This window comes from Bison bison, unplaced genomic scaffold, assembly GCF_000754665.1.
Source record: "Bison bison bison isolate TAMUID 2011002044 unplaced genomic scaffold, Bison_UMD1.0 scf7180017864468, whole genome shotgun sequence".
NCBI classification, from domain to species: domain Eukaryota; kingdom Metazoa; phylum Chordata; class Mammalia; order Artiodactyla; family Bovidae; genus Bison; species Bison bison.
In genome coordinates, this window is record NW_011495029.1 from 2,485,359 (window position 1) to 2,497,772 (window position 12,414).

General features: G+C 37.3%; 1 protein-coding gene across 1 annotated transcript in view; it reads left to right on the forward strand.

The window, feature by feature from the left end:
* Positions 1 to 12,414, forward strand: part of PKP2 (plakophilin 2) — an 80,316-nt gene that overhangs the window by 171 nt on the left and 67,731 nt on the right. Inside the window, 1 exon segment of the mRNA XM_010860570.1 lies at positions 1 to 215. Coding sequence (XP_010858872.1) covers positions 2 to 215 — 214 coding nt within the window. The 5' untranslated portion in view covers position 1.

Sequence of the window (12,414 nt, forward strand, 5' to 3'; positions counted from 1 at the left end):
CATGGCTGCTCCCGGCTCTTCGGCGGAGTGCGGCTACATCCGGACAGTCCTGGGCCAGCAGATCCTGGGGCAGCTGGACAGCTCCAGCCTGGCTTTGCCCTCCGAGGCCAAGCTGAAGCTGGCGGGGAGCAGCGGCCAGGCGGTCAAGAGCCTGCGGATCCAGGAGCAGGTGCAGCAGACCCTGGCCCGGAAGGGCCGCAGTTTCGCGGGCAACGGTAAGTGGAGCCCCGCTGCCCCCTACACCGCCCTCATCCTGCCCTTTATCCCTCCCCTAACCCCCGTTCACCCTCAGCGCCCAGTTGCTTCCTCTTGCTTCTTCCTGAGGGTGCAGGACCCGGTGTTCTGCACACCTGTTGGTTGCCGGCCCATTGTACGGCCAGTCGCGCCTCCAGACTCAGACCAGCTTACTTTGGAAAAGCACTCTTTCTTAAAATAACGTCTTACTCAGATTTATCATGTATGTATCTACGTATATTAAATGCATATACGTGTGTATATATATATTTGAAAAGAATTCAGTCCAAGATTTTCACCCCTTCCTTAACCTACTGCCCTAGGCACCCCACCCCTCACCCCAGGGGACTTCATCTGGAGGTTCCAGGAATTTGTAAACGCTTTGAAATTCTGTGCAGAAATTTGATATGATCACTTTTTTCTGGGAGAAAGCGCCCCTAGCTTTTATTAAAAATTTTAAAGGATCTGTGACCTCCATAAATATTTTTAAAAAGAAAACCTGGAAGTACTGGCTCTCCTACAACCTATAAATTGGGATTGTGGGCCTTGCCCAGATACTTCGGGGCACTCCACCCAGTGTATGGAGCGAGTGGTTTCATCGAGGAAGTGAAAGGTAGGAGACTTTGGGCTGGGGAGCCATCACACCACCCCGCGGGTTGACTAGGAGGAGGAGAAAGAAGGGGACTTTGACCCGGCCAGCTGCAGTACCCCCTGCCTTGCTTGCTGTGCCCCGCCAACGCACTCGTGAACACAGCGCTGTTATTTCCAAAAAAATTAAACTTTGGAAGTGAACAAGGTTTTGTTTTGTTTTGTTTTTTAATTATATTAGTAATTGATAGTCAAGGAAGTGGAAGGGGGAGAAGATGGCAAACCAGTTCTGAAAATTAGAAAACGTGAAATACCTTTTCTCTCTGGCTAAAAGTCATATGATCAGAGCCCCCCAGTAATTATTTTATTAGTTGTTTTAATTTTTTAATATAAAAGTATTCTAGGCTTATTGTGGAAAAGAGAAGAGGAAAGAAACAGTTAAGTTGGGTTACCAGTTGTTTTATGCAATGTTGAACTGTTTCTCTAGGAAGTTAACTTGAGAAATGACAAATGTAGAATCGATTAGGAAAAAGAAAAATGCTTGCAGATCAGATCAGAGATCTAAAATAGCAGAAACTGAGAGGCTGTATTGTTTTCCATTTGTGTAAAATAATTTTAAAGGGTCAGGCAATCAATATTTACATACTTGAAAGGTAAAGAGAAGCTGTTTAATGATTAGAGTTGATTTAATTGTATGCCTACTATGTGCCAAGAATTGGACTTTGTGGTGTGTATTCATTATGTTATTCATGTTTCCAGGGGAGGGAAAAAAAGTGCTTGTGAGGTAGGTTGCTTTACTAAGCAGTTAAGTAACACCTAATTTCCCACAGATAGTAAGTAGCAGAAAAACACCCAAGCCTTAATTTTTAAACTACTCATCAGTTACATTGTTAAGCTTTTTGGTAATTAATACAAAGTAGGATTTTTATTAGATCCAAGCCTGTCTATGGTCCATTCCCATTTTTCCTTTAAATATAATTGATACAGTTCTGAGAGAGCAGAGCCATCTCAGTGACACAGAACTGCCATAGCACATGGAAAAAAAAGAACATAATTTACATTTAGGAATCTGACTAAAGACCCCAGGACAACTGAGGCCAGTTTTTGACCACTGAGATCGTTATACCCCTTTAGTTTGTGCAGATCCAGTGCTAAACTAGAGCCAGACTAGCTGCTTCTGCATAGGGGAACACAAGGAAGGCTCATGAAATATTTTTCCTACCCTTTGAGAATGGCAAGGAAGAGCAACCAGACATCAACTATTCAGTAAATACAGGGAATGAACAAAAGGAAAGGGAGCGTTGCTGAGCATCTACTATGTGCCTAACCCTGTTCAAGATTACATTTGCATTTTATTATATCCTTCAAATAGTTATATGAGATAGATACAAGGATCCATTTCACATATGAAAAGTCTGTCAATCTCTCAACATTTATTGGATGCTTAGTCCCAAACCCACACATGATTTGTTCTCTTGAAAATGGTGCATTCATGTTGTGTGGTGAATTCAAGAACTTTCTGTTGTGTCTAGTCTTCATTCAGGGCATTGTGCAGGTGCTGAACTAAACATACACTCTTTTTGCTTTCAAGCAAGGAGTTCAAAGTCTGTAGAAGGAAAATGGTCTCTAAAAAATGTGTTTATCAAATAAAAAATGGCAAGCTACCCAAAGGAAGAACAGCCTACAAATTATGGAGTTTAAAAGTATGAGTTAGACTGTTATCTGGAGGGAATTTTGGAAAGTTTTTTGGAGGAATTGGGATTTTAGGTCTCAAAAAATCAGTAAGATTGGACATAGGTAATGGGTTGAAGGAAAAGTGTTCAAGGGGGAACAGCATGAATATTACACAGTTCACAGAATTGATATGGTAGAACAAAGGGCCCTGTCATGATGCTACTGCTGTAACTGCTTGAGTCCAACTAAGGAACAAAACTTCTGAGACTCAAAGAGGAAATTAGCTTCAGAGGAATTTAGCATTAACATACTATGGGACAATTACCAGGGGTGGTTTGTGTATATTGTTAAAATTCTTTGAAAAAGTCTGGGGGCTTCTTATGGTTGTGAGTGTTGTTTCAGTGTTACTGTCCTGTCTCTAAAGTTGAAACAGACAGGGGATTGTTGAAACTGTGGTGGTCTGGAAAGAATCCTGTATCAACATAAATTCCAGGAAGAAGTGACCCTAATGTTAACTGCTTTTAGCTCCAGGGCCCTGGAGAATTCTGAATTGTTGACATACCTGTAAGATTGAAGCAGCAGATAATCTACTGAAAGCAGAGATGAGATAAATATGACCGATTTGTTGATAAATACCCTGCAGGGTTCTTTAACTTGTCAGCTTCTCTCTAATGCCTTTATATAAGTGAGTGGTTTTCATTGTAAATTACTCTAACTTTTTATGTTATTTTTAAATTGTGTTGAACATTTTAAAACTGGCTGTAACTCTTGGGGGTTGGGGAGACGTAACTGAGGTCTATAGCAGCATTGTAAGATGAGTCTGTATTGTAGAAAATTTTAATTTTTTTATAAAAGTTAGAACTCATTTATGAATTGCAAGTACATTATTATATTAGCAAAGAGAAGAATTTTAAGTGTCCATATCCTATTTATTACATTTACCTTGAAAATATGACTACTTTACTTATTATAACAGTTCCCCCTTGGGTGCCTGGGTAAGGAAGTCATGTTTTAAGTTATCATATGTAATACTTATAAACACAATGAACAATATCCTAATAAAATTTGCAACTTTGGAAATCAACCAAAGGCATGCTGTTTACTTAAACTGTTTTCCTTGCCAAGATGTTTTGAATATCTGTGATCAGAAGGATTTTGGGGGAAAGGACTGAAAATTGGCTAAGGTAGCAAAAAAGGCAATTAATAGGTATTATTGGGGCTGGGGTTGAAGGTGAGGGTTATTGGACATTGTTTAAATCCTGTGTGAATTATTTGTTGCCAAAAAAGGAATTCCAAGAATGAAGCAATTCTGGAAGCAAGGCGACTAGTCCTTTACAAAGTGGGAGAATTCTGGAGAGAAGGAAAAAAAGTTAGATGGTGGGGTGGCAGGAACATGGCCCTGTTGCTGTGAATGTAAAGTATCAGTAGTGCCACCTGATTTAATGTACTTCCTTGTCTGCCTAATATATAATATAGCCTAGTGTCTAGCAGATCAATTGCAAGGATTAAAAAAAGTGTTTTTATTTTTTTCCAGAAATTCTTCCAATTATAATTAGTCAAAGGAAATAGAATGTTAACAACATGGTGATTACAAAAAAAATTAACTCCTCATCCCTAGATAATGGTGAAAACACATCTTTTATGGACAAGGTCTTGAGTGAGGGCATGAGTAGCAATGCTTCAGAGTCAATTGATATTTAACAGTGTTTGATTATAAAGGTACATTGCTCTATGTCCCAGATAAGGTATCAGAAATTACCTTAAGAGAATACAGCTGTTCACTTAGACTTTTTAAAGACTGCATTAATGTTATTTATGTCCTGTGTTAGTAAGTTCCAGTCATGAGAGCAGAGGGTAGCTCACTTGAGATAGATATTCTAGGCATATGCTGTTCACCTTCTCCTAACTGTTTTGGATATCAGCTTTAAATTTTTTCCTATGTATTAAAATAAGGCTATACATATTATCTTCAAACATTAATTTTACATTCAAATTGAATTTCTGGTCTGATCAATAGAAATTATTAAAAACTTTTAAAAAAATTTTCTGAGAGAACAAGCATATCTTTGATAATAATGAAATACAAATAACAAATATGTTGCTAAAATCTCTGGAATTTATATATCAGACTTGATTAATATTGTCTATAACAAGATCATTTGGTACTATCTCAGATGATATTCAAGAATTTTAAATTATACAATTCTGAGGTAAATGTTGGACTCCAGCTATTTTGTGCATGTACACAAATGTATGAAGACATAAATATCATACTCCTGGGAGAGTAAATAGTAAAAAGAGTGTTGCAAATGGGAATAGACAATTAGTAGAATTACAATTAATAGAATATTTAATCTTTGTATTAGAGTGAACCATCCCCTGACTTATTAGGATAAGAACAATAAGCAGAATTTCAGGTCCTCTTATAATAGAATTACTGAAAAATCTATTGTGTATCTTTTGTATAATTCCATTAATTGTGACCGGATATAGGACATAAAAACAGTTGCTCTGTTATTAAGAAAAGTGCTTAAAGATGAGCCAAGGAGCCCATTCAATATGTAGACTTAAATGAAAATGCATATTCAGAAAAAAGAACTTGAGCATTTGAAAACACAGTTTGCTATTACCATTAAAAGAATTCACATACTTGTGTTCTTGGAATAGTCAGCTTTAGGCTTAAAAGTATTAATTGGCCAAAGCATCATAACCAAAGCTCTGCAACTCCTTGATATCCAGAAGAAAATACTACTCACTAGAAGCTTAATAAATTATTCCCACTAAATCTTTAAATCTCACTAGTATGGTCACAGGATGGTGGTGAGGAAGATCACATCGTAATTATTGTATCTTGATGACCTTTTCTTTTGAAGGAGGAATATAAATTTAAATTTTTCTTGACAGATCATAGGAACTTATTATAGAATATCAAAATATTACAGATAAATAGACACACCAAAAAGATAAGAGAATGACAGTAAATATATATTATGCAAATGTAGAATCAACCTTGCCACAATGAACATAGTCCGCTTTTCTAATGACTTAGAAAGAGTCTGCCTACATTTCGGGGAAATTTTTTTCTTCTCTCTTTATTTCCAGAGTGACAGAGAAACAATAGGAAATATTTGAGCACCTTCTATCCACTCTAAGACAAAAGCGTATATGCAACTGTCATCCTCCCGTTTTGGCTCCACTGTGGTGATCCACAGGAAGGATTAAATGCAGATTGAATATGTGTAACTAGGATATTTTGAATGTACAAGGAAATATTGACTGATCATCCACTAACATGTCAAGTGCTGATGTAGGACTGCCAGAAATGGTAGTAAAAGATGGATTCTATGTTAAGAAGGTAAAAATTTACTTGGAACATAAGACCTCTTCCTGCTTATACTGGCCTTACTCCAATTCATTCTCCACCTAGGTAGTAAACTTTCTAATCTCAGTGCTCCATTTCCTGATTTAAATGCCTTCAGTTTCTTGCTGTTCTCTACAGGAATGAAATTCCTTATTCAGCATGGCATTTCAAGTTCTCTGTGCTCTGATGCCTGCATCTTCTCAAACTTGGTCCTATCACCACTATTCTGGCACACAACCAAACGCCAGCAATTTATCTTGCTCAGTTCCTCTCCCTACTACTACTCTGATTCCCCCTTCCCTTCTCTTGGCTGGCTTAACTCTTAAATGCCCCTGAAAACTCAGCTCAGTTTGTTCCCCTGTATAGGCAGCTTTCCCTCATCCCTCCACCTCATAGTGTCGAGTTAAAGATCCAAGTTAAAGATTTGATCACTGTGAGTCAAACAAGATGTTTCAATAGGGGAGAAACATAAAATATGCAGGGTTTTCTGAAAATACATTTGGCAGATTTGGTGGATTTAAAGAAGGGACAGAAGTTATGAATCAGCTGGGAGAGAAGAGGTTAGCACTGGCAAGTGAGAGGCAGTGGAAATATCATGATTTAAGAGTTACTACCAAAACTTGTAGAGTTTTTTAAAGGAAAAAGTTCTATAAATTCATCTATTTGACTATTAGTTGCATCATTGTGAGTATAATGTGTTATTTGTCATTGCAGTTCTAAAATTTTATGAGTAATCATTATGAGATATCTCAGCAAATGAATTGGCAGGAATGCCAAAGTATGGTGATAAATTATAGGAATTCCTATAGATTTAAAAAATTCCAGGATGTATCAACTTAGTATTTTACTAATATGCTAAATTACCAGTTTATAATCACAAATTTTATAATCACATATTATGGCTACTCAAAGTATATGATATAGATGCCTGCAGTGTAGAAGGAACTTTTAAATGTGTGTTTTGTGGTTATCTAAAGCAATAATTTGAGGAATACCTCCAAAATGTAATAAACTGATATCATAAACTACATAAAGGGACTCCTAAAAAATAAGGACTTCTGGTGGCTGGTTAGTATATTAGTGGGTGATAGCCATTGACTAGTGACACAGTGGCACTTGGAGTTCAGGGCCCTTTCTGCCAGGATTGTTGGTCTGTCTCTGGCATATTCAACTTTGAAGCAGGCTGTGGTCACCACTGTACTGCCAACACTGACTCCTGGCATATTCCACTTGGTAAGAACTCATAGCCAGTACTTTCCAACTGTATACTCAATACACTGAGTTGTTCCTCATGGTTGATCATGTGAGCTTTCTTAACTGCTCATTTACAGCACCACCACATTTTGTTAACTTTTTCATAATGCAAGACATTAATAGACTCTAGTCTTCTTTAAAACAATTCTTCACCATAGTTTTTTCAACCAACAAATTACACTCATTTTCCAGCCTGAGCAAGTGCTTACCTGAGTTGTATACAGGTTTGTGGAACTGTGGTTTTCATGAATATATTTTTCTTAGAAAGTAAAAACAGAAGGTAAAAGAAATAATTTTTTTTAATGTTAACTCAGGGGAAATGAATTCTGTGTTACATGACCACACAGACAAAGAAAAGTTCTTCACTAACTCAGGAATACTGATGTATGGTTCTTAGTGAAACTGAAAGAGTTAGTCACTCAGTTGTGTCCAACTCTTTGCAATCCCATGGACTGTAGCCCACCAGGTTCCTCTGTCCATGGAATTCTCCAGACAAGAATACTGGAGTGGGTAGCCATTCCCTTCTCCAGAAGATCATTCCAACCCAGGGATTGAACCTGAGTCTGTTAATGTCTCCTGCGTTGGCAGGCAGGTTCTTTACCATCCAAGCCACCAGGGAAGTCCATTTGGTTCTTGAAGGGTCCCATTTTGTGTTTTCTTTTAGTACCTACCTTTGTTAGTAAATGATTTTAAGGAGCTTTTAAAATATGAATTGCTATACAGATCCCTTCTAATAAGTTTCAAGACGTCATGTAGTTAAATCCTTTTTAAGGTATGTGGAGAAAGAGAGATGTTGTTACCCAGAGGTTGCTATGAAAAGACCAAAGAGAAGAAGGTGATAGCTTTTAGACTTCCAGAGTCTAGTCTCTTTCCATCAAAAAGCCCATTGTGAATTCACACAGTGAAGGCAACTGTTTGTGATTGAGCACAATAAATTGTAGCATTTAAATCAACACCGGTAGTGAACACATACTGATTTCTATGAGTACCTGTTTTCATGGGAATTTCTTATACTGCCATCTCTACATTCTTCTTTTAGAGCTGAATGTGAACCAAATCAGTTTTTCAACCATGCTTAGCTCTTGCCTGGAAAATCCCATGGACCGAGGGGCCTGGTAGGCTGCAGTCCATGGGGTTGCTAGGAGTCGGACATGACTTCACTTTCACTTTTCACTTTTCACTTTCATGCATTGGAAAAGGAAATGGCAACCCACTCCAGTGTTCTTGCCTGGAGAATCCCAGGGACGGGGGAGCCTGGTGGGCTGCCGTCTATGGGGTCGCACAGAGTCGGACACGACTGAAGCGACTTAGCAGCAGCAGAGAGTGCTGGAGGCTTGAAAAAAAGATGCTTTTCTGAATGTGAATGCTACTCTCATCTCTCTAATAAACACAAGTTATTTAAAGGTGTTTGTTTAGCAACTGTATCACCTGTTAATGCTTGCCATAAAGGAAGCTGTGTTTGATTTTTTTTTAATGTCCCAGATACAGGTAATAGAGTCATAATTAGAGGCTTGTCAATTTAATTTCATAAATATATTGTTGTTCAGTCGCTAAGTCATATCCAACTCTGCGACCCCATGAACTGCAGCACACTAGGCTATCCTGTCCTTCAACATAATAAATGTATTAGATTTATTTATCTATAATATATACAAATCAATGTATTAAATTTAACCAATTGGATATTTATATATATGTAATATATATAAGTAAATTATTAAATTAAACCAATTAGGTAATAAAGCTGGTCACAAAAGCTACAAAGTAAGAACTGATTATAGAAATTAATTTTCAGTTTTTAACTCTAAGAGTATTTCATTATCTTAGACAATACTTGCATAGATGACCAGAAACCAAGATATTTTCCCATGAACAGCTGCTTAGGGATCACATCATTCAGATTAACATTCAGAATTGAAAAGAGAGAAAATTACATTTCCTGTGAGGTCTACACCTCTGCAATCCTCTAAGCCATTTGGAATCAAAACCAACCGCCCCACTCACCCTCCTACCCTGCCCCCGCAACTGCTTTGATCTGAATTGCTTCTTATTTGAGAAGGACTGAGTTCTGTAACTTCCTCCTTCATTTTCCTTAAATTGGGCTCCATAGATGTCTGCAGTGTTCTTAGAAGAAACAGTTTGGATAATGTTGCCTGAGTCGGTATTAATTTGAAATAGTGCCTATAAATCATTGCCTTTTTAGGAAAAAGCAAAAGCACATCATATGAATGACTATTTAAAACCACAATAATGTCATTGTGATCATCCTCAATGGCTGGGTCAATCAAAATAACCAGAAAAAGCCAAATTCAATACCTGAATAAAAACTCTTAGATACAATACAGTGTGAATTAAAGCATGCAAACCAGTTTATCCCTCTTTCTACAACAGATTAATTCATGAAAATGTGTGAAATACAAATTTTGTTGTCCAAATTCTGTTTTTAAAGCCTTATCTCATTTTTGCATGTTGCTTTACAATTTTAAAAGCATTGAATATATGCTTTCTTGGGTAAATGTCTCTCACCAACTCTGTTAATAGGTGGAATTATGGGCAATAAATGTAGATAATTTGTCAAGACAAACAGAAAGTGGTAGAGTTGGGGGCCTCAGACAGATTATTTCAGTTTAAAGAAGATACCCATGTCCTTTTGTGATGTAAACAAGTCCTTTGAAATAAAGGCATGACCTAATTTTCCATGTTAGAAAATACAAATTTTTATGTTGGATTTATTTAAAGCAGTATGTACCTGTATGTATAATATGTTTTTGTTGCTTTCTTATTTCTATTTTTGGGGAAGGGCATGGCTGAGTTATATGTTCAGTAGTCATATTTTTATGTGTTTTATCCTCTGAGTGAACAGAAAATAATGACTTGCCTTAAAGAGATTTGTTTAATTCCAGCCAGTTCAAAATATCTTTAAAATCTTAGATCACAGCTGCTAATTCATTAGTCCCCTATACTGATCTCAAACTCATGACTGCCTAGGCAAATTAATGTGCATTATTTATTGTTTAAGATTGGCCTTTTAACCAGAGAAACTATCTATTGAGCCATCCTGCAGTTTGAATATCAAGAGTTACAATTTTTCTTGCACAGGAAGAGAGTCTGTGGTTTAAAGTCTAATCTTATTTTATTAGATTACCAACTACCTGTTACCAACTACCTTGTAGTTATTTTGGGAACCAGTAAATCAGTCTCCATTCATCTGAAAACAGAAGAACTTCTTTATAAGGATTTATGTCAGCAAATAAAAAACTTACAGAGTATTTGGAGTTGTCCAGGTAAAGGTTCTAGAGGAAAGAGAATGATTGCTTTAGTTCTCATAAAAAACTGATGATAATTCCTCCAGGGTTTTGATAAATGACAATTTCAGAAGAGCCACAATGCAATCAAATAGTAGAATCAATAGTAAAGATCAGTGGAAAGGATGAACCCAGAGTTCAAACCTGATATTAAGTCTCTTTGCAATTTAAAGCAAGTAATTTAAGTTGGCTTTGAGCAAACGCCCTCTTCTAACAACACAAGAGAAGACTCTACACATGGACATCACCAGATGGTCAACACCAAAATCAGATTGATTATATTCTTTGCAGCCAAAGATGGAGAAGCTCTATACGGTCAGCAAACAAGACTGGGAGCTGACTATGTCTCAGATCATGAATTCCTTATTGCAAAATTCAGACTTAAATTGACAAATGTAGGGAAAACCACTAGACCATTCAGGTATGACCTAAATCAAATCCCTTATGATTATAAAGTGGAAGTGACAGATTCAAGGGATTAGATCTGATAGAGTGCCTTAAGAATTATGGATGGAGGTTTGTGACATTGTACAAGAGGCAGTGATGAAGACCATCCCCAAGAAAAAGAAATGCAAAAAGGCAAAATGGTTTTCTGAGAGAGCCTTACAAATAGCTGTGAAAAGAAGAGAAGCAAAAAGCAAAGGAGAAAAGGAAAGATATACCCATTTGAATCCAGAGTTCCAAAGAATAGCAAGGAGAGAGAAGAAGCCTTCCTCAGTGATCAATGCAAAGAAATAGAGGAAAATAATAGAATGGGAAAGACTAGAGATCTCTTCAAGAAAATTTGAGGGAACATTTCATGCAAAAATGGGCACAATAAAGGACAGAAATGGTATGGACCTAACAGAAGCAGAAGATATTAAGAAGAGGTGGCAGGAATACACAGAAGAACTATACAAAAAAGATCATCATGACCCAGATAACCACGATGGTGTGATCACTCACCTAGAGCCAAACATCCTGAAATGTGAAATCAAGTGGGCCCTAGGAAACATCACTATGAACAAAGCTAGTGGAGGTGATAGAATTCCAGTTGAGCTATTTCAAATCCTAAAAGATGATGCTATGAAAGTGCTGCACTCAATATGCCAGCAAATTTGGAAAACTCAGCAGTGGCCACAGGACTGGAAAAGGTCAGTTTTCATTCCAATCCTAAAGAAAGGCAATGCCAAAAAATGTTCAAACTACTGCACAATTGCACTCATCTCACACACTAGCCAAGTAATGCTCAAAATTCTCCAAGCCAGGCTTCAGCAGTATATGAACCATGAAATTCCAGGTGTTCAAGCTGGATTTAGAAAAAGCAGAGGAACCAGAGATCAAATTGCCAACATTCGCTGGATCATCAAAAAAGCAAGAGAGTTCCAGAAAAACATCTATTTCTGCTCTATTGACTATGCCAAAGCCTTTGACTGTATGGATCACAACAGACTGTAGAAAATTCTTCAAGAGATGGAATACCAGACCACCTGACCTGCCTCTTGAGAGATATGTATACAGGTCAAGAAGCAACAGTTAGAACTGAACATGGAACAACAGACTGGTTCCAAATTGTATATCGTCACCCTGCTTATTTAACTTACATGCAGAGTATAACATGCAAAATGATGGGCTGGATGAAGCATAAGCTGGAATCAAATTGTTGGGAGAAATATCAATAACCTCAGATATGCAGATGACACCACCCTTATGGCAGAAAGCAAAGAAGAACTAAAGAGCCTCTTTATGACAGTGAAAGAGGAGAGTGAAAAAGTTGGCTTACAACTCAACATTCAGAAAACTGAATCTAAGATCTAAACTGAATCTAAAACTAAGATCATGGCGTCCGGTCCCATCAACTCATGTCAAATAGATGGGGAAACAATGGAAATAGTGACAGACTTTATTTTGGGGTCTCCAAAATGACTGCAGATGGTGGGTTACTGCAGCCATGAAATTAAGACTCTTGCTCCTTGGAAGAAAAGTTATGACCAACCTAGACAGCATATTAAAAAGCAG